This window comes from Labrus bergylta, chromosome 10 (assembly GCF_963930695.1).
Source record: "Labrus bergylta chromosome 10, fLabBer1.1, whole genome shotgun sequence".
NCBI lineage: Eukaryota > Metazoa > Chordata > Actinopteri > Labriformes > Labridae > Labrus > Labrus bergylta.
In genome coordinates, this window is record NC_089204.1 from 10,639,860 (window position 1) to 10,665,826 (window position 25,967).

Consider the following 25,967-nt stretch of genomic DNA (forward strand, 5'->3'; position numbering starts at 1 on the left):
TTGTGTGTCTGGTATCGACTGCCTCTGCCTGTTGTTGAACAAACATGTATTGATGACTTACATACAGAACATCCATCCATGCATTTGCAAATGTTGTATTGATCTGACACTGGTGCATGTGTTGTTTTGTTAAGCCGTCCTGGTTGCTTCTTTTTAAATGATGGACAAAACCAGTCTTAATTTATGTAGCTATATTGAGACTGGTTTTGATGTGCCGTTGTGTGTTGGCTGGTTTATGATTTGTCTTTGACTACACTCCCTCTGCTGCTTCAAAGAAGATGTTAATGAACACAACACAAAGAATAATGCAATACATCCACAATGTAAACCACAGCAAAAGTGAACTCTTCTGTAAATTAAGTTCTGAAATGAACATCACCATTTAAGACTGCCTGAGATATGTATAGACAAACAGGGTTAGTAATTAGTACATCAGAGTGTAAGGCTTCGTTTAAACAAGATCCCTTGGTCTGTTGATAACAACAGCCGACAACACATTATGAAAAAATGTCTGAAAACGCTGTAGAATACATGCCAAGCCAGAAGTTGTCATGAAACAACAAGCGTATGCACACATACTCTTCCCTCAGAGAGCAGTGAGGTAAAATATACAGAAACAGTTAACACCGCCGGATTGTTGATGGACGGTCTGCCTCCCCCCACCCCCTTGCTCCCTATCCCTCTTCCTGCATCTTATCCCATCTCTCCCCCTATCCCTTTCCAACCCCGGCGCAGTCTAGGCCTGTGAAGGCTGTTTCGTCATGAGCCAGGGATCCGGCCGAAGATTTCTGCCTTTTAATAAGACAGTTTTTTCTTACCACTGTAACTTTTGCTGCTTTGCTAAAGTGCTCATGATGGATAGGCCGGGTCTTTGTAACATAGCAATAAGTAAGGTTTTTACCTGCTCTTTATAACATAACAATGAGTAAAGTCTTTTACCTGCTTTTTGTAACATAACAATGAGTAAAGTCTTTTACCTGCTTTTTGTAACACAACGATGAGTAAGGTCTTTTTACCTGCTCTTTTGTAATGTTAACAGACAAAGAGTAAGGTATTTTACCTGCTTTTTGTAAAGTGTCTCGAGATAACACTTGTTATGAGTTGACGCTATACAAATAAAATTGAATTGAATTGAATTGAATTAATACACAAATATTTGTGTGGCCTGACGATGAGGTGGGGTTGTCTACATAGAGAGTTAATTTCAAATAAATGTCGACTGGGAGTGAGCAGCACAAACAAAACTCTCAATCCACAATAGTTGTATTCGTCCATCTACTTGCACATGGCTATTGACTGGAAGTGCAATGCGCATGCATGTAATGGCACCATTTCAAGAAGGAACAGTGTTTTTAGCAGTGTCGTTTTCAAAACTTTGCACTCTGTTGCTGTGAGGAAGAACAGCCAAGCTGCATTGCAAAAACAAAAAGCAAAATTAACTATTATCCATGGTGGATAGTAACGATAGTAAAGTTAATTCAATTAAGAGTATTTCTACACTGTGAAAGAGCACTTTCAGTCATATAAAACAAACAGTAGCCTGCGGGTCTCTGGGGGGCTTCTGTGGGCTGGCTGTTATCAGATTTGCTGCTGCGACAGTGAATCTGTGTTGATATTCTGCTGTGCAGGTGGGTATTTACTTAACCGCTCAAATGGTTCAAACCTGTCCTCCTGCCTGGCAGAAAAGTCACGGCTCGGCTGCTTCCATCTATCACACAAAGATGCAGATTCAGAGATGTAGAGAGTCACTCTCCTCTGTGTCTCCTCTCCACCCAGCTGCTCTCTCTTCTCTACCTCTCTGTCTCTGCTGCCAGTCTCAATAAGCTCCACCCCCCTGTGTTACTGTTGCTATACCTGCTTTTTACTAGATGGTTTGATATGAAGATGTTTGCAGAGTTACAGTTAACATTCTTCACATTGGTTATTCAGCATGCAAGTCACAGACCCTGCATGGCCTCAGGTTGTCAGAGAGAAATATATACTGACATTTTTATAAAGATCTTCAATTTTTTTTGTTTTATTTTGAAACTCTCTTGTTAACATTTAATTTAAAATAAACTGTCTACTGCTCCATAGAAAAGTTCTGAATGTGTGTGTGTGTGTGTGTGTGTGTGTGTGTGTGTGTGTGTGTGTGTGTATGTGTGGTGATAGTTGGCTGCATATTTTGCTCCATCATATACCCTGCATGTATGTTTGTAGGATTTCATCACTTCTTTTAAAGATAGGATGAAAGGCAATTAAAGAAAAATTTGAAAAAGGTAATACAGCCAAAATTGACATTTGATGTTTTTTCACATATGCAAAAAAACTCAGGATGAGCTTCATGTGTGAAGGCAAACAGCTGAGTTTTATACCTCAACTTTAGAAAAATCAGTTTGAAGTAAGGTATAAAACTCTTTTCTGCTCGCTAATCGTCTTATAAACTTGTCTACGGTGGCCGGTAGGGGTCAAACGCTCAGCAACTGATGAAACGACATACATTTTAGAACAACGCGCAGCATATATAGAAACGCTGCACATTCAGAAGCAAATGCAAACTACCACAACAAATGCAAAGGCTGAAACGCGCTGCAAAGACACAAACGCGCTAATGCTAGCTCCAGCTGAACTTATCCCTCTGCATCCGCTTTACCAGCCTGACACTTCGTGCTTTCGCCATCAGAAGCTTAAGTAGGCTACGGGACTTCCGTCTACCAATGTGTCAGGCTGGTAAAGCGGATGCAGAGGGATGAGCTGCAGCTGGAGCTCATAGCCACAGAGCTAGCTCTAGCGCTCCGGGCACCCCGGGGCTACAGCCACGGACCCACACTCGGCTCTCGACTCAAAATATTGAGTCATAATTTTAACCCAAATAGGCAACCTGTGAACGAGAGAGAGCACTGTCTAAGTTGCACAAATAATTTGCCAATGTTTCAGGCTATATTTACAATCAAGATTATTTTTCTGGTTATTAAAAACTAGAAATTACCCTGCAGGTGAAGGGGACCTCTGTTTTTATTTTGCTGTGGTATAATAATAGGTTTTGATATTTTTTCATCTCTACTAATATCACATCGAAGTTTAAATTCTGACATCCCCGTGACAGCCCAGTTTCACACTGAACTTCCAGGAGTAACAGTTCCGCCTTCAAAAGGCTGTGTAAGACAATAAGGATATTTATTACTGGAATGGTCCTGGGAGACAGTCAGACTAAATACATAATGGAGGGAAAGCTAATGAGCGACAGGAAAGACTAATGAGGGCGAGGCAGGGAGTCAGTCAGGCAGAAAAAATGCAAGAGCAGTGAGAGTTATTGAAATGAGAGGAGAGCTGAGTATATATCAACATAAAACAGGAAACAATTAACTAATCACGAAAAACCACCCTATGAATCAGATCACAGTGACTCCCAAATGTTTAATTATTCATTATGATAATTCCACTTTCATTAAAAAGACAAAAAAAACTAGCAGCAATTCAATCAGTTTGAGGTACTGTAACTGTCTTCAACTGATGATGATGTTTGTTTTGTTTGTTGCCGATCATTTTTTACAAACATGACATCCTCAAATGTCTTTTGTGCACAATCAAAATTAATTCAGTTTTCTATCAAATGTGACTATTAGAAGCTGCAATCAAACAAGCAGGACTGTTTACTACTTAGAAAAATATCCAAACAAAATAAATGATAATTAAAATACAATAAAGTAATTGTTGACAGTTAATAGGTACATTATGCAGCTCGGGTTAATAATAAACATGGACTACATTTAAACAAGGCGGTTGAGCTTGCAGGCGGTAATGGGCTTGAACACATGACATGTATGTCAGCAGACAACTCTAATATAACACTGTTTACTGTAACCAGCAGTCAGTCATATGTGGTTTAATGTGACAAGTTAATGTCACAGTGAAATGTACAGATGGCATTTGGATGCTGTCTTAATGTCTAAAACACAGCATATTAAAAGAGGAGGTTTCAATTGATGACAATAGCTTTCTCGTCCAAAAGTGACACATGAGGTGCATGTGTGGTGCGCGTGAAGAAATATTGTCTAAAAACATTTTGCATCTAAATTCCACTTGATCTGTCTGGCATATTTCCCTGACTACCACGACCCTAACGATGATGTCACAGGAAGTGGTTCCATTACAATTTTCTGTGCCAGTTTTATGGCATAAAGTTAATGAGTTAATCAGTCAAAACCCTCCCCTGGGTTTCCATCAAATGTAATGCAAATTATATCAGGACATTCAGAAAAGTAGAAGAAGAAAGAATTGATATACAGGATGTAAGTTTCCATCCACTTCTGTTATTTCAGTTCAGAGTTTGGCTCTTTGAGGTCTTATGTTGTCGCTGTTAAACTATTGTAGAAGAAGACATTGAGACAATAAAAGGTCCCACTGGACCAATCCCAATGTCTACCTTTAAGTCTATAAGCACTGAACCCCCACAGTCTATAAAGTAGTCAGGCATGGCAAAACATAAGAATCAAATGTTGTGATTACATCATCACTTACTGTTAAGTCCACAGTCTTCTCGGTCTGAATACATCTCATACCCTTTACAGCCTAGACATTGTAAAAACAGCCACTATGTTGCACAATGCTATATGATAAATGTGTAAAGGGTCAATTGACCCAAATTTGATCTTTATTTTTTCTGACTTTAGTATAAGCTTTGTTGTTTCCCAAATGAAATGCTCAATACTCCTTCAGGCCAAACATAACCACCTCCACCTGCTTAATCTGATGGAGGTGGCTAATACTATTTCCCTGACAGCTCAAATCAAAGACTTTCTATCATGTAGTTGAATCATTTCCTTATGAGGATCCCAAACTTTCCCCAAAGTTTCTGGAGTCGATATTTATGAACCAAATCTGATCCAGCAGCAAGTTTTTGTTTTTTATTTGAATCTCTGCAGACGTTCAGTATTTCAGCTCCTGTCATTGTAAGAGACACAACTGATACTGCCGGCAGACGTCTGGCCTCACGTCTAACATTCGGCCTCTGCTGAGGTCATTCTGAGGCCTGCATATAGAAGACGGTTGTGTGTGTGTGTGTGTGTGTGTGTGTGTGTGTGTGTGTGTGTGTGTGTGTGTTTGTGTGTGTGCATGTTTTGCATACCTGTATGTGTGCAGCTTGGATTACATCCCTATCTACCATGCTGCATATATTTTATGGGCTTTAGTTTCCATGAACCATAAATGTGGAGACGTTTCCACAAATCAGTGTCTGGGTGCTTTTAAGCAAATACTGAGCTATTTGAGCTGGGGAAAAAGCTAACTTACAGTTATCAAGCTAACTTTCTCCTCATTTACTTTCCAATCAGTATGTCAATTTACCTTTTATGAGTTATCATATATAATACACTTTCAGATCATTGTGCTGAAAAAGAGTAACTCTGCTGAACCTGAACCTTAACTTCTGTCAGTTGATGTTTCTATTTACTACTGACAGTCGTGTTGAACCTGCTGGGTCACAGGAGTTTAAATGAGGAGTTATCCATGTATTTATAGTGGAAGCTTGCTGGGGGAGCATAGCAGGAGGCTGAAGGTCTCTTAAACGCATCTCTTCTGTCAGGATGCTGAGAACAACCTACCTGCTGTTGGCTATATCTCAGTGTCTCAGTATTACTGTGTTTGCTACTTGACAAGTGAAATTGTATGTTCAAAATGATTTATCTTCTACTGCAGTGGTTATCTCTCTAATCTTAATTTGGATTCTTCAACATTTAACTGACTCTACTGACTCAGTTTGGAAAGATGGGGGAGAGAGAGAGAGAGAGAGAACCCTCATTTATTGTTTATCAGACCACATCGACAGACACCACAAGAGTGGAGTGGATCTAAGGTATAGGCCCCTCTGACTACTGTGCAAAACCACTAATTTGCACTAATTTACACTGATTTTGCAAAACCTTTTTTGAAGAGGGAACAATGTATAGAGGTGTACATCAGGGAGGGGCTGTCAGTAAAATGTAGTTAAGCCTCATTTAAATACTTTTATCATAATTATTGGAATTGTAGTAATGTGTTTATAGTGAAGAACACTGAGGGTTGAATGTCTGCTATTGATGCTTTATGTGTTAACAGTTAAATAGTAACTAATTCTCTACTTTGTCTTTTTGTCAGAGTACTTGCACATGAGAACAGTTTTTCAGGACTCCTTCCACCTCTGCTGCTGATACAGACCTCTTGTCAGAAAAAACATTTATGTGGATCATGAAAGGAAAAATAAACTTCTTTCATATTAGTTATTTAGTCTGGAGGCTGAAAAAGATTCATGGTGCTCAGGAAATCATTTTTGAGCAACAACAAAAGAAGTCTTTATAAGGTAGGGGGAATGCAAACAGGCTGCAGGGATGAAAAGATGAAATGATAGCAGGAAATATGTGCAGCAAATATATAGCATATAACGCACACCCACTCACACGCTGAAGGATTTGAGGCCATGGGGTATATAAAACAGAGGTATACTCTGTGTCATTAGATAATTCCCTGCAGATGTAGCTGAGGTCTGGATTTATAGCGTCAAAGGATCTGCTGTTTAACCCTTTGTTGGCCAAACCTCCTGTATCTCAAACAGGATTACTGACAGATTGGGACTGGAAGGATTTTCAGGAAAGCAGGTTTTTTTTTCTACTTTTAACTTCTACTTCACAATACATCAGAAGATGTGGCCCCTTATTAAGTCATTTTTTTGGTAGCTTCAGATATTTTTCATATATATAATATGATCTTCTGTTAGACGGCAATTAAGCATTTTAGAACAGTGGTTTCCAAGTTTTTTCTGTTGAGGAAATATGTATTTTAACACAACTTTATGTATAGACCTTTAAAATAAGCTATCCAGAAATCATGTGCTATAATTATTTAAGTGAATATCTGCAACTCTAATTCTGACAACCTTACAGCAGACAAAGCCTTGGGCCCTCCCTGGGCCATGTCGACATGACCAAGGCCGATCTGATGATGTCGGAATATGAGCAAATACACACCGCTCAGGAGGACTGCCCCTGAATCCTCCTGAATGTGGGTGTTCACACATGCACCTCTCAGAAGAAGACTATCCCGGTCGAACAGGAACAGGGACGTCGTCTATTGAGGCAAGTCATGTAGTAATAGACACAGACTGAAACTCCACCAAGCTCCCCACGATGCGCACTGCACCAAGCTCTTTTGTGGCAACATAATTCCTTTTGTAACATAGAAACTTTAAACATAATATTCAGCACAAATAGGAAGTGTCAGCTTCTACTTTTCTTATTCATTACTTTCTCTTAAGTTTCAAACACTTCAACCTTTTACCACTCCCTTACACAATCACATCCAAACTCCATTCAAGCTTTAAAAAGCACACATCCCTTTGACTTTTCAGCATTGATCAACTTTTTTCATATAATTCATACTCTTTACACAATGGCAACCTTGTGGAATGTAAATCACATAAGTACAGTGGAGGGGCTTTAAAGATCAATATGTAAGATATTTACTGAATGTAATCATAAAAGGACCTTACTATAACATCAGACATCAAGGAAACATACGATGTTGAAGTGCTAGCTTCTTGGTCGACAACACAGCAGCCAGTATGTCCTCCTTTAAAGTGTCAGTTGCAGTGCCGAATGGTTTTTATTTGTGTAGACCAGAGAAGCAGATGGTTTTAAGGCACACCAACACGGCTGTTTTGCCCCTCATCCCTTGGTTTGCCAGGCAAACAGCAAACAAACAGGTGTTGCAGCGATGGAAGCAGGCAAGTGAACTGAATCAGATATAACTGATTCTACATGACCTAAAAAGCCTCTAACGTTTTCTAATAAGCTCCACAACCAGGAAAATGGTAAAACTAAGATAAATATTGGAGATTCCTTCGAAAAAGTCAACGGAGTTTAGAGTGTAGAAAGGTTTCAAGACTGATGCAGAACTGGTTAATTTATAAATCTATGAAGTAAGCTCCCAGTAAACTTTTTCAGTTTCATATATTCAAAACTGTGCTCCTTTAACTGTGTAATATGATTCATAGATCGCTTATTTCATTCAACTCTGATTTACAGCAATTCAGTTTACCTTTAGCCTTTCGAACAATACTTAGAATATTTCACATATTTTTTACTGAATTCATTCAGCATTATACCCAGCATCAGGAGGACAGCATCTGATTTTCATCATGCAGCATTTGCACCCTTTTCTTCAGGAATTGCATTCTCTAGCTGCATTAGTTATTTTACTAAAGTAGAGAATCTGATTTACCCACAGTGGATACTCTCACTGAAATCAACTATAAAAGCAACGTTTTCAAATATGCATGTAAAGTTTAACAACCAGAGGTTCTAACATGTTTTTGTCCAGCTAAATACATAAACTTTGTGCCTGTTGAGCTTCATCCAAATTTCATTAAACATTTATTTTCCATTCTTTGACTACAATTAAGCTAACTTGTAGAAGTCAAAAACACGTAATCTATTTATTCCCCTTCCTTTTTGTATTTAAGTTTCCTGTCAGTGTCATGTAATGATGCAGCTTATATAACCGGCCATGTTGAGACATTCAATAACACTTCCAGATTTGAATTTGGCCTCCAAAAAGCATTTCTCTGTCAGGCACTTTAATCAGAAAATCAAACCGAGACGACAAATGATAAGCAAACAAAGACACAATGAACAGGATGATGTGAGCTTGGACAGGTTGTTTTTGAAACATGAGCGTCCGAGGTTAGTCCAAAGATGTATTTTGGAGGTGAGAAACCAACAAGTGCCAACCTGTTAAAGTTGTATCATCATGTTAATACTTTTAGATGTTTAAGTGTGAAGCAGAAAATGGCTTGTCTTGCCTTTTGTTGAACCCAGAGTCTGTGGTTTGTTTGGCTCATGGAGCCACTGGTCCATAGAGGACGTGGGAACAAGTCAAAACTAAAATCTAAAACCTTTTTCAAACTGGTAATCTGTAAATAATCCCCCTCTTGCCTGAAAAAATAGTATCTTTCTTACAACAAAGGAACCTGGTGTCATAAAGCTTGTGTAATTATTACAAAGTCCTGACTCTTCCCTGAGGAATGAGGTTCATAGATGGGTCAGGTTCAAAAGGCCTGCTCATAATCCAGCGAACTGCAAACTGGTGTTTTTTCAGTTATGATCTTCAAAGGAGAGAAAATCGTGGCCAGCAGTGTTGATCTGACAGTGATGTTCAACAATTAGCTGCGTCCATCCAGTGTCCTTTTACTATTGATTACTTGGCTAGCTGTTCAAGGAAATGTTACTGTTTTCTGAAAGCATTTAGATTTGGGAACGTTGATTTCACCGCTGAGTGCAAATGCTTATTATTATTATTATTATTATTATTATGAGTTATTTTTTTATTTCCAAGGTGCTCAATCAATGTGTGCAGACCAAAGTACTTTTTACTTACTACTGTCTGTGTTTTGATGGTGGTTTCTTGGTTTATCAAGGTCTCATTGTCACTTAGATCATTCCCGTATTTAGACAATTTTGTCTGGCCTGACTTGATTCAGGTCCGATTAAAATCTATCTGAGCTGGAGGGGTAGATGATCTGGCAGAGCTATTAAAACATGCATTCACAGCTTAGACCCTGGCTGGTCTAAAATAAGTGTGCTAATGTGGATATTGTACACAAGATGAATATCAGTTCAGTCTTCACATTAGCACATTCACTTTTATCTGCTATCTTCTTGAAGTGTGTGGTGCTCAATGCTTGGAAATCTTTTACCTGCTCGAGCTCTACAGAAAGTAAGGGTGATCAAAGATGTCTGTCCAGAGCGGCAAGATCTCTCCCCCTGTGGAGTCCAGACACTGGTGGTGGAGGTGTTTACTGATGATGTCGTCTGAGGGTGATGGATTAAAGAAGCTGATCGAACTGTAAAGACTGAGACTGATGGGAAGACGGTTGATGATATCCTCTGAGGCTGAAGGGATAAAAAAGATAATCCAGTTGAAGAATGGGGTTGACAGAAATGGCTGAAGATATCCTCTGAGGCTGAAGGGACTAAAAGAGGCTGACCAAACTGAGAAGACTGGAGGCTGACCTGATGCTGAAGATGTGGTCTGAGGCTGATGGGATGCATGCAGAACTTTCGCTGCAAAAGTATGTTGAAGAGGGTTCATGGCATGATGAACTATCTCACAGGTTCAGCTGTGGCTCAGTTCGAATGTCGGTCGTCTCTCAACGGGAAGGTCGACGGTTCGATCCCCAATGAGGTCAGGTCTGGCATGGCTGCAGACGTAGTCTTGTTTGACTTGTAGATTAAGTAAATTGAAGTATTCATATGACTCAGTAGGTTCAGAATGCAGATCTCTACATCAGTTTATCTGAAGCAGAAGTTACGGGTAAATAAAGTTTGATTCTTGAACTGAGTCTCTGTGTGAGATCTGTCAGGTAGCTGCTAACAAAAAGTAAATAACCCTGATCTCACTTTCAGGATATTTATACTTTAGAGGGCTATTAACAGGACAGTTATGACTCATGTTTGAAAAGAGACTTACTGAAAGGATATTAGACTACAGTCACTGAATAAAACCTTGAACAACAAGTTAAGGCTAATTTTATTAAAAATTAAGTTTAAATTATTTTAATCTGTGTGATGGTCACTTTTTTTTTGTCTAAACAAATGCTGCTTCATGTATTCACATTTTGAGGGATTTTTGGTGCTGAATTAAAGATTTGCCTATAGTAAGGGATTTACAGACATTTTAACAGGTACCATTAAAATCGGCCAATAAAGATTCAAATCAGATTTTATGCAGGTGACATGTTAGGGCTGTATGAAGTTGGCATTAATGTGCTTAGACACAGTAATCTTTTTAAGACTAAGAAAACATACTTGGCATGCTTACTTCAGTACTACTGCATGTTTGTATGATTATGATGATGTGAATCGGGCAATAGTGTTAAAGATTTAGTTAAAGTAAATGTGCATTTTCCTATTCAATTTTGAAATTTGTTTTTATAGATCACAAGCTCTGTGGGAAGTGGGGTACGTCACTTTTAACTTTTATTATCGAGACCTCTGAACTTTCTCTTATGCGAAAACAACACAACATCCTGTGTCCCTTCTGTTTGGATCAGCTTAGATTCATTTATTTATGGTGAGGCAAGTTGATAACCAGGTATAAACATGATGTCCGATTATATTTTAAGTGGTAACGCTTATACACAATCCTGTATTTTAAGGCTCAAAAAAAGGCTTTTCTGCAAATGGTATTGGCACCCAAAAATTTCTAATAGATTACCAAATACTCTTTAAGTGCAATTAAATCTGTTTTGGGAGTGATTATGTTCAAGATTAAAGAGAGTAAACATAGATTTCTTATATTCTAGTTTTTATGAACCCATCAGGAAAGGGTTCTTTCTTTTTAATCATTGCTGCTGGACCTATTGATTTGTTAAGGATCAAATGCTGGCCTGAATCTGTTCTGTAACGCCTGTTGTTCGATCTGATGCAGTGCACAATCAATGAATGATTTCTGCTCTCGTGTATCCTCACTCCTCACTCCTCACTCCTCTCTCCTCGATCCTCTCTCCTTCTTTCAGTTATGACAGCTTTGCAACGCTCCTTAACATGAATCCGTGACTACTTACTGAGGAGCAAGAAGACATAATTTAAGAGACTTTAGCTTTAGAGTTGTTGAGAAAATGAGAGGAAGAGAGGAAGCAAAGGGAAAGAATAAGAAGTAAACATAAATGTATGCATAGAATAGTTGCATTTTATCTTTGTCAGCATATGGTGAGCAGTGAGGCATACAGTAGGCTGAAAGCATCATTATTTTATGGCTGTCTGAAAGAAAACAGATTAATTATAGCAGATCTTTCAGCAGCTTTATGTCCTTTACAATGACACAATTTATTCTCATGCTTCTTTCAGTCAATTGCTCTCTGTGTTATAGCTCTCAGTTATAGCCTCCGACCGTCATAGTGTAGCTTATGTTATAATTGCGTAAAAGGGTAGTCTTTCTTTTTATATGCTGAACATCCTGTCATGATAACCCAGAAGCTCATCCTCACACAGCTCTTTGAACGATGTGGAGATCTGACAAAATGTCAAACACACAAACACACTCTATTGAAGCCCCATCAAGCTGATGATTTGAATTTTCTTCATGATTTGATTTTGTTTGATCCTGTTTAATATCAGCTGTGTTTCACACGGAACATGTCTAAGTTTGATAATGTGGCTATATTTATGTGAATTGTGCAGATTATTTAGCGGTTCAAAGCTGATTGCTGTGGAGTGTTTGTGTTCTATCATTGTGAGGACCACTTGACTTTCAGACCTTTTGTCCAGAGTTTGATTGTGGTACACTGTACTTCACAATTTTTGTGAATGGTGTCTGTTTTTTGTGTGTGTACTGTTGATAAGCTTCGATGCATCACCTTTGTAGCATGTTCATTTCATGAGACATTGCAGAGGTAACAAAGCTCCTGCAAGTCCCTGTGACAACACAGTTCTGTGGATACGGTATGTGCTTCTGTATCACGATTCACAAATACAACTCCATTGAGCAGAAAACATGAGTACATTTTATACAAAATTACAATATAAATTACATTTCAGAATGTAATATCACTAAAGCTATGGTGTTGGTATCAAATGGCATAGTATTAGCCTGATTGTATTCCATTCTGATTTTATTTTATTCATGGTATCTCTGCATGGTTTGGAAATGTGACTATTCAATTAAAGGCCCAAATCAACAGACTCACACAGACAGCCATGCAAATCATGGGAGTCCATCAACATCCCAGCCTCCAGGATATTTTTCAACAAACCATAATCAGACAGGCACAAAATACAATTGCAGACCCATCTCAAGTTCTCCCCACCCTGAGTACCAGCTCCTCCCCTCAGGCAGACGATACCAGGTACCCTTAAGTAGGAACAACCATTTTAAAAATTCCTTTGTCCCTTTGTCCATCAAAGCCCTCAACACTAAGCTGCAAGGGCCTGGTCACACTGGCCATCCGTACCGTGCCCAAGCACGCTTCAACGCTAAAGTCCAGTTCGTTTGGCCAGTGTGACCACTCCGTGCCGTGCTCAGGCACGGTACACTTCCTTGGCTTTGGCACACTTTGGAGAGGTGTGCTTCAGCACGCTACACTTCATGCAAGAGCACAAGCACGCGGGTACACAACGCTGACAGCCTCCATTATGGAGAAATCCAGAGTTTCATGTCTGTATCTGACTAACATGACTCAATAAGCCACAAAGTAGCTGTCATGCTCTCTGTGTTGTTCTCTGATGTGCAGCCGCAGACTCACCTGCGGACTCGGCCGTGTGTCTCTTTTATTTCTTAATTTATTTATGTCTGTGTCTGATTAAAATTACTTAAAATAAGCCACAAAGTCAGGAAAGTAGCTGTCATGCTCTCTGTGTTGTTCTCCGACGTGCAGACACGGAGTCGACTGCCCGTCCCTTTTTTTCTCTCTCTCTCTCTCTGTCTCTCTCTCTCTCTCTCTTTCTCTCTCGTCCGCCTGTTTGTAAACTGAGCACGCTTCATAATAACATAAAGCGTGCATGTGTTGTATTACGACGTTACGTACAAGAGGTAATCGTGCTTAGGCACTGTTAGTCCTGGCCAGTGTGACTGCAGGCCGTACTGGCCAGCGTGGGAATGACACAAGCGGGGGGCCAATCGTGCTTGAGTATGGCACGGTACGGATGGCCAGTGTGACCGTGTGTGTGTGTGTGTGTGTGTGTGTGTGTGTGTGTGTGTGTGTGTGTGTGTGTGTGTGTGTGTGTGTGTGTGTGTGTGTGTGTGTGTGTGTGTGTGTGTGTGTGTGTGTGTGTGTGTGTGTGTGTGTGGCTGTACACTATGTAAAGCACAAACGAACCACTAGCAACACAAACCCCAAGCAATCGAATAAATGGCAATTCAAATCTTTTGGCAGGCTGAAAAAGAACCAGCAACAAAAACCACCACCAACAATCTAATTTCCTTTTTTTAAAACGTTTTGTCGTTGCACTTGGAGAAATTAAGGTACATCTTCTGGTACCACAGAAAGTCCTTGTAGTGGTGGCTGCAGTGAGTCAAGACACAAATTATGCTGTACCCAAAGGCCAGTAGAGGACAGAAAATATTTAGTTTGAAAAAAACCCTGCGACTTTCAGGGCCACCTGTTGTTACGTCCTAAAAATGTTGTCTTAATAAGTTATTTAGACAAAGAACAAAAAAAATAAAGTATTTTGAAATGTATTACAGTAAAATGCATTTTCTTTACACAATGCTTCTGCTGTGCAAATAGATAGAATAGAAATGTTTTGCTTTATCTAGACTGCAAAGGTTTTAAAATACAAACAGCAGGCAGACAGCAACTCCAGACACAAAAAGCACTCTGAGGCAAACTTTTTATTTAGGCTCTATAAATAAAAATGATTTGATTTGACTTGCAGCTTGATGAGCATCACATGTTTTTATTTACCTTTGGCTGTATCTTAATACTTTGCTCCAGATTTTCTCCTGGACATGCACAATCCTTCACCTCCTCCCCCTGCCTGAAAAAAGTTCATCACACGTCATCTTTCATACGAGCAACAGTCGAACCTGAATGATGTAAAGTTCACAGAAATATAAACCAAGCAAAAAGCAATAAACTGGATATTTAACTGATTTCTAATTTTGAAAACACCAGCAGTCTGGAAACAAAGTAGTGCTCTGAAGAAGAGGGCAAACAGCAGTTGTATAAATTTGCTGTGGTTTCTGTTTTTGCACTTACTGTGAGTAGAAGATCTGTGAAAAAGCTCAGAAGAAGCTGATCATTTGTTTTTGATCTGATGATGCAGTGTTATATTAAAATGGGTGTTGTCATTGTAAATCTTTCAGCTGTCTATTACATGGTCGTTATCAGTCTCCATCAATATACAGTAATGCAGCAACCCTTGTGGCGATTGTAATCTGACTACAGAATAATTAGTGTTTATTTGTTTAACACAACCAAAATTGCCTGTTACATGCTGAAGATGAGTGTCCGCTCAAAACGTTCCAGTGGCAATTCAAATACAATTTTGAAAGGCTGTCTTAATGTTTTTTTTTGTTTGAACATTTTTCGGGATTCAGCACCCAGTTGTTTTACGTTGAAAGAGTTGAGCGTATTTTCTCAATCATTATTTGCTTAACCCAACCTACAAAACTTTGCCCTTTTGGAAGCATCAGAATCCAAGTGCTGTCATGTCTGGGATCATATTATCCATAGGAGGTGCCTAAAGCTTGGTTAGTTCCCCTGCTTTCTCCAGAAGCTGTGTCTAGATTTACTTAAATTCCTCTACAGCAAATTGAGGCAGACCAGTGCCAAGTTTGATGACTCGTTAGCTCGGATCAGTGCCAGGATTACGCTGAAAGACACCAACTACTGCGCTGTATTTTGAATGGTTTCCTGGAGATTTGTCTTCATTTCTAAGTAAGTTTGAAAACATTCAGACTTCATCGACTAGTGGGGGATGGCATCTTCTTTCATTTTCATCCACTAACCAGACAAAGCTTCTCCTGATGAACTTCAGGCCTAGAGCCTCGTCTTGGTCAGTTTCAGCTTGAGTGGATTTCACGTCCTTCAGATGACTTCAGCGGGGGGGGGGTTCTGTACAAACACAGTGAGTTGTTCTATAATGAGAAAACAGACTCAAAGAGAGGAGATGAGGAATGATAATATCCAGTAGTGGAAACTTTAATTACACCCAGAGCGATTCTCACACGCCTGTAATTACAGTGTGAGAGCCATAATCTGGGTCAGCTGCATAGAGAAAAGGTACACGGTGTAATTGTGTTACATAATTGAAGTAGAAATGGATTCTTTCCTGCTGTGAGCAAACAGTGATCCAGTTCAGGGAAGATTAGCTATTTCTGCCTCCAAACACGTGTTGTAAAATGGAGCTGCGTTCACAGCACAATGGCTCGAAACATGACTATGATGTTGTGACTAAATGGTTTCACACATTATGAATGTTAGTTAACCCCATCACATCAAGACAAAGGCAGGGATGTTATGACTCAATTTACCACCCTCAGGATTTATTCTTGATTGATGTTCTGCATATAATGCTACATCAATGGTATACCAATGGTTGAACGATCTGGCAAAGAAAAGAAGATATGAGATTCACGCTTCCTCAACAGACAATCACGGCAAAAAAAATCATATTCTTAGATGTTCATCTTGTAGCACACAAGAGTCCTACTTTGTCCTGTTGCTACTTAATTGACATATGTACATATACACATAATAATCCAAATAATAGCCTGATAAAAACAAAAATGCTTCAGTGAGACTTCAGAGTGAAGACTGTTCAATGCCGCCCAGTTTTGTTCAGATCCAGAGAGGTGCTGTTTCCTATTCAGGTCAGTATCTATGTAAACACTTGATCTGTTTGTATCTTCATGGTCAAGATAAAATAATTCTTTGTGGGCCGGTCTGCAACAAGTTTCTACTTTCACATGGGGTACAACAGAACAGTTAGGCCATCAGCGCCCCAACAAACAAGCATTTTCTGTGGTTCTCTTCTCCTCTTGAGGACAGAGCTGCCAAAGCTTGACATTTAAAAAAAAAAATCTGCATCATGATGATGTTTCGGCAAATTTAATTTTGGTTTATTGAAAGTAAATCACAAGAAAAACAGTTTATTTTTCAGGCTCATAAGGGAGCCAGAGTAAAGCTGCTGATGAACTCGCCTGTTGGCTTTACAGATGAATGAGCACTCATCAGGGATGTTATGGGCAGAGAATTAATGGTGTTTACGTTGGAGATGTAAACGCCACAAGGAAAAGCATGTCTTACCTGGAAGTCTTTAACGCTAATACGCTGGCTTCACTGAAATGATTTAGAAATACACATCCGTCCCCAGAGGGATGTAAGATTGCAGATGGGTTCTGAGATTGGAAGGCATGCAGCGACACCAGTGTTTATTTACAACCCGGGGCAAAAGGAACAGCTTCTTCTTCTATTTGTAGGAGATTAGAGGTCAAAACGGTTTCTGATTTAATGTTGGATGAATAAACTCATATTTAATGAGATCATTTTACTTAGTGGCCATGTAAACAGCAAGGTCTGAATCTATAATCAGAAAGATTTTATTGCGGTAGGAGAATAATAACACATGTAAACATAGTAATTGTGATGGAGAAGTTTGTCAGAATACAATGTTTTGCCAATTTTTGGTCATTTTTCACTGTTTATTTGGTGCTTGTAATTAACCAGTCCTCATATTGTGACATGTTCATGATAAATACACAACAGACACACAAGCTCCATGGCCATGTTTCTGCATCCAGAGGCTCATTAAATCATCACATGGGGCTGTCCAAAGTGATGAAAATGAGTGTAATGAGAAAAACGACCTTGCAGTAAAGTCCCAGAGATCATTTATATCAGAAGCAAAGCAGCTTCCAGTTCTCATTCATCTGTAATAAGCTCGCGTTAAGATCCAAAGACCTGCAGACAATTGCATGACAACTGTGGATCTATGAGAAAGCTTTTATTGACCTTGTTTAAATGAACCCTAGCAGCTAATTATCAGTTTTTGGTCTTTTTTTATGTATTTTACTTCAAAAAGACACTAAATAGTTTCACATTATTTTCTGTTCTGAAACTCAAACCCCAACAATCAAGACTGTAGGTCGTATGACAAATACGAGTCAAACCAAGAATACAAGTGTGTGGATGATGATGACTAGTACTTCACAAATTTTTTTTAAACATGTCATAAAATACTTTCCAATTAAATTGTGGCATAATAATAAAAAACAATGTTCAAACTGTACAAAAATGTAAAATTGCAATTTTACCAATACATTGACCCCACTTAAAAAACATGTTATTATTGTATATTTTATTTTTATAAACAAAAGGTAAAGTGATTGTCGATTAACATTTAAAGGAGCAATATGAAACTTTGACATGTACTGTTTAAAATTGTTACCGTGGTCTAAATTGAACATTGAAGAGAGCTGTCTCCTCCGGGCCCCCATCCCTCCTTCCTAGAGTCGATGCTCCTACAGGTTGGCATGTTGAAGACACTGTAGCTTCAGTGTTTAGCCAACTCTGCATCTGTCTTGAAATCTGCATACTAAATTCTCTAGATTTTTTATAGGCATCTCAAAAATGTATCCTGCTAGTTTGCCAGTTGCCTGGTAAACTGAGGGGTGTCCAAAATTGCCTTTAAACCACTCTGGTAAACACAAAATCAGACCACTCCGGACTAGAATTGAAACTTAGAGGGAAGTTAAACTGGCTGCTGAATTGATATCAGAGAAGCCAGCACTTCAACATATAATGTTTCCTTAATGTCTGATGATATAGTAAGGTCATTTTATGATTTAATTCAGTAGATATCTTACACTTTTCTCCTTTAACATTTTATGATTTTCATAATATTATAATTAGTCAATTATGTTAAATTCTTTATATTATTATTAGCTTGAACTGTTTTTGAGTGCATGAGTAGTGTCTGCAGGCACAACCTCCCCCATACGGCCATTAGCAGTCTGTATGTAGCCTAATGGCAGAGTCTGCACAGCGTCTGAACAGTGTGACAGGACAAAGAGATCGTGTTTAAAGCTTTAAAGAGAGTAAATGAAAGTGGAACTGTAGTAAATGGGAAATGGGCATATTACATCTTTTCCCAGCAGACGTCTGAGGTCACATGGTCTTTCATTTCACTTCGTCCTTTAGGATTCAAATGATTGACTGTGACCCCTTCCATCCATCAGCATCATTCTGGCATCAGTGTTTCCTTCAGTGCTGTAATGACCTTGAACTTACATTCATCTGCATCATCACTTCTTTTTGAGTTCTCATTCTAAGACACAAAACATCACAAAAGGTCACCGTGGTCATCCTCGTTCCTAAGAAATGTGGAATTTGTCTTTCGATCTCCACAATCAGAGGAACAATCTCTGAGGCACAGTTAAAGGTAAATATTCTGCCTTTAACTGTGCTGTATTTGTCTGCCTGACAACTAAAGTGACTTTACAAATTCATAACCTACACTCTGTAGTTGCTTGGTGGGGAAAAGAGTTGCCAAACTGCATACGATCTGCAGTCCCTTTCTATCTTATCATGTTGTTAAAGGGATACTTCACCAATTTGCATTAAGCTTTGTATCATTAGAAACTTGGTAGTATTTTTGAATGGTTGTGCATCCCGCCCTCATTTTCCCCTGAGATGGGAAATCTTTGTCTGACAAGCTGTTGTGCTTAGCGGGGGTGATATTGCTAATTCCTCATATTTTCGACCACTGAAGCTACAGACCAATCACAGATCAGTGGGTGGGACCTCACTCCCAGAAACGAATCTTAATTCATGTTTCAACAGGTGAAGTATCCCTTTAATGATGTTGATAAAGAAACTATTGATGTTGTAGTTGATCATAAATCAAATCTATTTCTATAGTCTACATCCTGTGTATTGCCTCTGTGCAATGCCTGTTGATACCAAGCAGCAACCTCCGGTGTTGAAAAATGAAGCCAATGTGTAAGTGCAGAATGACGACCGCCATCAGAAGGACTGCAAAGCCCCTTGCAGTATATCGAGTGATGTCACCAAGGCTTTGTCCACTATTATTTACAATCTATGGTTGACACCTTTGAATTACTTAAATTTAATTCAATTTTGATTGCCATTGTTATAGATATTGGGATAAAATTAAATTTTTTAATATTTAATTTTAAACTACTTTTGATTCTTAATTTGAGTTTAAGAATCAAAATGAATCAGTGAAATTAATAAGTATCTGAATCATGCAAGAAAAAGGCAGAAACACCCGTAATGAGTGGTATTAATGATTTAAGCTATCAAGTTTATGAAATCTAGTGTGTAATCTCTAGGAAACCTTCCTTGTGTTGTGTGTTTTTACTGCATTGTATTGTGTTGGAGTTGTGTTTGTATTTGAGCTCTTTCTTTGTGATGTTACTAAAATGTAATTATGAGAAAAGATAAAGGCGGTAATGAAAACACAGTTTATGAAAATGCCTCTTTAAGTAAGAAAACATTCTTTCAGTATGGTTTAGCATTTAATATATGATCATGGATGTGTATATTTCTTTAACTCTGCAATAAAGAGATACGACAACAGGTGAATCAAAGTTAGAATATTTATTTTTGGGTATAATTGGATATGAAAAAGGTGTCTATGATGCTCTAAAACATCAAGTAATGTGAATGCTGAACTGTTCTTTATGCATTACATTAATGCCCACTGGACTTTAAAAATGTATCTTCCTTACATGCACTCTGTGAGTAGTTGCACACACTAAGATTTTTTTTCTCATAGTCCACTGCACAGCTCCTACATTGCACCTTTTGTACATTTTGTGTTTTTTCATCTTTACTTTTTATATTTTATGTTTTACATTTTTAAATTCTATTTTAAATATTGTAATAGCTTCTTATACTGTACTATTTAAGTTGTTGCTACTTCTGCTTTATTTCCTTGTTAATTGTTTAGCACCAATACACCAAGTCAAATTCCTTGTATGTGTAAACGTACTTGGCAATAAACCCTGATTCTGATTCTGAAAAATCTGTCTTTAGCTTAAAAGAATCTTCACTGAGCCTCATTTAGATATGAGAAAGATTTTCTTCATGTAATAATTCAAGTCGAGTGGATACACTGGTAAAGCAGACATAATCACTACAATATAGTACAGAATGAATGTGAGTGAATATTTAGAAATATGATTAAAGCTCCTGGAGGAACTTTCAGTTTTTGTTGATTGTGGTGCCCCCCTGTGGAAAAATCAGTACCTGTTGTTTCTTTGCTGAGCTTGTCTTCTACATATAAATGTATTGTTAATTAAGAGAAAATCTTTCTTTTAAAAGTCAAATGTATCACTCATTGAGAATCTTTCCTAGATAAAATGTGAAAAAACTGATAACCACTTGTCTGACACAGAAATTAAAAACGAGCGTATCAAAATTGTCTTTCTTGTCCCTGATGGTTGTGTTTGTCTTTGTAGGTCACAAAGAGGCATCAGTATTGATTTCAGCCTTTTTCAGAACCTGTTGAAAACTACTCACAGCTTTAAAGTTTTAGACTATTACAGTATATTTCTTGTCTTTACTGCTTTCAACAGAAGTAATCAGGTCATACAGTTATCTTGAGGAAACAAAAGTTTCATTTCTTTACTGCCTGAGGTTGTGATCACTAATGGGAACACAATGATCCGACATGTAAGCTTTAGTCACTGCAGTTGTCATGAAGCCATCTATACATACTAGCTTGAATACACACCTTGTCGTTGATATTTATTGGTTGGATTAAGAATTTTAGTTTTTCTGTGATAACAGGTTAAAGATAATGGTTTTAAAAATGTTGCCTGTAGCACCAGAGAAAAGAGGAGGACGGAGGAGAAATCCTTTTAACTTGATCCATGAGGGCTGTGGAGGCTCAGGAAAGCAGACAGTTTTAATGATCTTCCTCGAGTCAAAGGCAGCAGTGGTGGGCGAAGCTGAAACTCTGAATCCTTTGTGACAGACCACGCTCCTCCCGACACGCCACAGTTGATCCGCTGAGAGATTTCTGACCTAACAGCAAAACATAAAGTGAAGGCGAGGGCTGCTGACGAGACGGAAAACATTTCAGTAATGAATGTTTCCCTACCGAGACAGCCCAAGACAGAAGGAAGATGCTTAACACTTTATTTTACACAATGTTTTCTGGCACCTTAGCGTACATACTGCACATTTGCACTTCCTTGTCACCCATTTAAATAATTGTCCAGCAGCTCTGTGTGTTTTTATTTTGTGTCTATGTAAACACAAACCAGAATAAATATGGGATTTATTTATGGCAAAAAGAAGAAGAGCCAAATATATGCACAAATCTAAGAAGAAGGGGCAAGTTTGCGTATAGAGCTTAAAATTTCCAAGTGTTAAAGGTCACATATTATGCAAAATGCACTTCACCATGTTTCTCTAACATTTGTCAGCCTACAAACCCCCCAATTATGAGAAATGTCCATCCTCTCCATCTTTTGCCTGCTCCGTTTTTCAGGTAAATGTGTGGTCAAACAGGCCATTTGAAGATTTTCCCTTTATGACATCACAAAGGGCATGTAAGCCCTCCCACAGGTTGGTGACACTACCACAGGTGTTAGTTCTGACCTCTGAGTCTGCCTTCTCATTGTAAACAATAGGGTTATGAGTGAGAAAGCGCAAGCCGCAACAGAGCAGCTTGAGACTGTGGGCCACGGGGACAACTTACATTGACATACAACAATGATCTGACACAGAAGGGAAGAAACACAGAGATTAAATAGACAAGGTAATCAAACACAGGTGAGACCAACAAGACACAGGTGAAGACAATGAGGGCAATCAACACTGTATGGAAAGACACAGAGGCAGGAATAAAGACAAGAAACACTTGAGACAAGAACTACAATCTAAAACACTAAAGACACAGAGAACTCAAGAATTTAACCATAGAAAAGAGAGATACACTAGGATACTAAAATAAAACAGGAAACACTAAAGACTAAACTAGGACACATGTAAAGAAACACAAGGGACACAAGCAACGCTGGGGAAGAATAAGAAAAACTCAAAAAAGGAGGTCTAAACTTTGAAATACAAACATTAAACAGACCAAATCATGACAGAGACTGCACACAGCAGCAGACTTTTGTTTTGCAGTTTTCTTTTTCTTTTATGTAAAAACCTCTAAACTAAATTTTTATGATTCCTTACTTAACAAATACAACGGACTTTTGCATTATATTAATAATGACGTAATAATAATATAGCAGAGAAGCAGGTCTAAAACCAGATACATGAAAACGACTTTACAAGGATGCATGACTTTATCTTTACTTGTTATCCAGAAACAGTTTAGTTTAACACAGCCATGCATTTAGTCATGGTAATGGTATCACTTTAATGGTACAGGTATTGTTACTTACAGGTATATAGAAATCTTTTAAACCATACTGTGTGTAGACCATATAATGAGGAGTATAGCCTCCTACAGGTGGACAATGGAATTACCCTGTGAAAAGGAGTGATAAACCATTTTTAAGTTGCACGATGCAATCTAAGAAAATTAATTGTTGAGTTTAATAAACACACTGTTTATAACCCTGTTAGAGACAAGTAACCAAGCATGGTTTTCACAGTGCAACCTGTGGTCATTCTATGTCCAACACAATAAACGGTTGTGATACATTTTCACTGAATCACTGTAATGTGTGTTTCTTATTCAAATGATTTTCGTGCTGATTCACAGGGTGAGGCTGCATTCAGATGGCTGCGTGTCCTTAAGCCGCGCTGTTTGCTTGTTTGTCGCCTGCTGCATCACCTCACTGGTCACATCACTGTCACATCGTATCAGACTCCATCCTCGTCAGGGCGTCCTTCACCGGTTCTTTTCGCAATAAGCTGACTGGAGCTCTGAGCGTTAACAGCTTAACACACATTTAAAACCAGATGTGGCTTTTTTCCTCATGGGTCACTGCAGGAGGCGAGAAGCATCAACGTCACACAAGAATGCCTGTTATAAATCCGCACAGATACTGAGCTCTGATTGGCTGGATGGTGCCTGGTCAATATTTGCATTGCTCAAGGTTAATCAGCTCAAATATACTGCCGAAACACTATTAAGTTATGGCTGGGGGTGAGGTGAAAGTTTGTCTAATAACAGTGGACTTATTACATTTGATTTCGCATTATATAGTTTAGTGATACATCACCAATTAGTAACAGTTAAGTCTGCCTGCCCTACTGATATTTTAAACCAGATATTCAACATAATCTATAGAACACTCTGAGTTGTTCATGTGAGACTATTAGAAAAAATGGTTCATGATACAGTGCAGAATGAGCAGATCAGGTATTTTAGAGTAGATCTTGTAGGCAATTTGATAAAATCTCCAGTTTGCTTCCCAGTCTGATTAACTGACCTCCTTCTCTGATTAACTGTCTGCCCAATGGTTCAGCTGCTAGTGGAGTAATTTATGCAGTTAACATGGCAACAGGGAGTCAGGATGGAGAGATGTGAGGCAGAACGTTAATTAGAAACAGTGATGTGTGGGCCTGTGGAGATATTAGTCTTTGAAAAGGAATTAGGATGGTGATTAGGGAGGTCTGTGGACGTGAAGGTTTATCATTTTGTTGAATAGAAATGTCATTGATGGGAAGGACTTTTTAATCTCTGCTAATTCTATCATGTCACTTCAGCATATTAAAATGATGATTTGTCTCGTGTTGCAGTGAGTTTAAACTTTATATCCCTATAGAGAAAAAAACGATAGGTAGATAAATCATAAGCATGTCGGTTTTTGTCTGTAATTCTTTGATATTGTGGCTGTAATGAACACAGCGTCATTTTGACCATTAAACATCTTCATTTTGTTGAAATATTGTCACATTGCAAAATAAACTTCAAGGACTGTGGTTGTTACCAACCTTGATCACATTAACACGTCACTTCCTGTTTGGTATTCTAGGTGGCGATGGCACCCGAGGCCCCTAATCCCTTCCCCACAGTGGATGTGCCTGACCACGCCCACTACACCATCGGCTCCGTCATCCTCGTCATCGGAATAACCGGCATGATTGGGAACTTCCTGGTTATATACGCTTTCTGCAAGTAAGACAACTTTCTGTGCCCAAATATGGTTGTGTTCTTCCTCTCAAACTCGGTCGATTATGGAAAGTCAGCAGAAACTGCAACTTCTCATGTTTTATATAGGACGTTGCAGTTAGTTATATTTAACTAGCAAAGTATTGTATGCAAAGTTTTATAGAAATGTGGTTGACAGTGTAGTATATATGGGTCCCTGTTTGGTTTAACTGATATACTGTAAATGTGCACATTGGGAGAAATAAACTAATTTGTGAGGGGTCAGGGATACAAACAGTAACTTTTCCCTGAGTTGAAAGTAAACAAAACTTTATTTATGAGCATCATCCAAAAGGCAGCTTTAAACCGACACAGGCCGCTTGGTTGATTCTGTGTCTGATTATTTTGCTGAAACTGAATTTCTGTGTCCTTATGCGCTTTGAATTGCCTTGTTGTTGAAATGTGCTTTATAAATAAACTTGCCTTTCCTTATGAGCATAAAGTAGCATCACTGAGCTACAGCACTGATGGATGCTGATTCAGAGGAACAGACAGACTCAACTATCATATCACACAAAGCAACACAGAGAGAAAGGCAATAAGCTAGAGTGTGCCCTTTAAGATGTCCTGTTGCCAAACATATTTTTTAATGCTCCATTGCTATTACCAAGGCAGGCTAAATGAATAGCAAATGTGGCTCTGTGTTATGCATTGCTTCACTGTTGGTTGTCTTTTAAAAATACTAGGTATAGAAGTGCGGAAAAATATGAACAATAAAAATGTTTTCTTGAGTCACATTGAAATGTTTAAAATGGGTACTTCAGTCTGAATTCAAAACATTGAAGCGAGCTGTCTCCTCCCTCCCCCTCCTCCCTGGATTCGATGTGCACACAGGTTGCCATGTTGTGGAAACTGAAGCTTCAGTGTTTAGCTTGCATTGCATCGGTCTTGAAACCTGGTCCAATGGAATGACAACATCCACAAAAGAGTGGAGAACAACATACTGAGGAACAGAAAACATAATGCAACCGTGTAATTACGTGCACGGAGGTCGTAGTGGTCGCGTGCAGACACTTTATGCAGTCACTGTATATAAACGTCATTCTCTTTCTATTGGCTCGAGTTGAAATCTCCGGAGTATATGCTGCTGCGTTCAGACCTCAGCTCCCTCTGACTTTCTGCAGAAAAAATACTAGGGGTCTGGCCGGAGAAACTCCGGGTAAAGTCTGAGTGAAAAATTCGGCTGTTTGTGTTCACATATAGTCTAAAGAACCTCCAGAGTTTTTCAGGAGATTTCCGTATGTGTGAAAAGGGTTATAGTAAGGTCATTTTATGATTAAATTCAGTAGATATATCTTTTGGACCTTTAAGAGGCAGACAGCAAAAATCTGAAACCATTTTGTTTTATTTCATCTTGATGTTTAATAG

The 25,967-nt window shown here is 38.7% G+C and overlaps 1 protein-coding gene across 1 annotated transcript in view; it reads left to right on the forward strand.

Moving 5' to 3' along the window:
• Nucleotides 1-25,967, forward strand: part of opn4a (opsin 4a (melanopsin)) — a 41,571-nt gene that overhangs the window by 1,572 nt on the left and 14,032 nt on the right. The window contains exon 2 of the mRNA XM_020626169.3: nt 24,424-24,566. Within this exon, the coding sequence (XP_020481825.2) occupies nt 24,424-24,566 (143 nt within the window). The remainder of the gene's footprint in view (nt 1-24,423; nt 24,567-25,967) is intronic.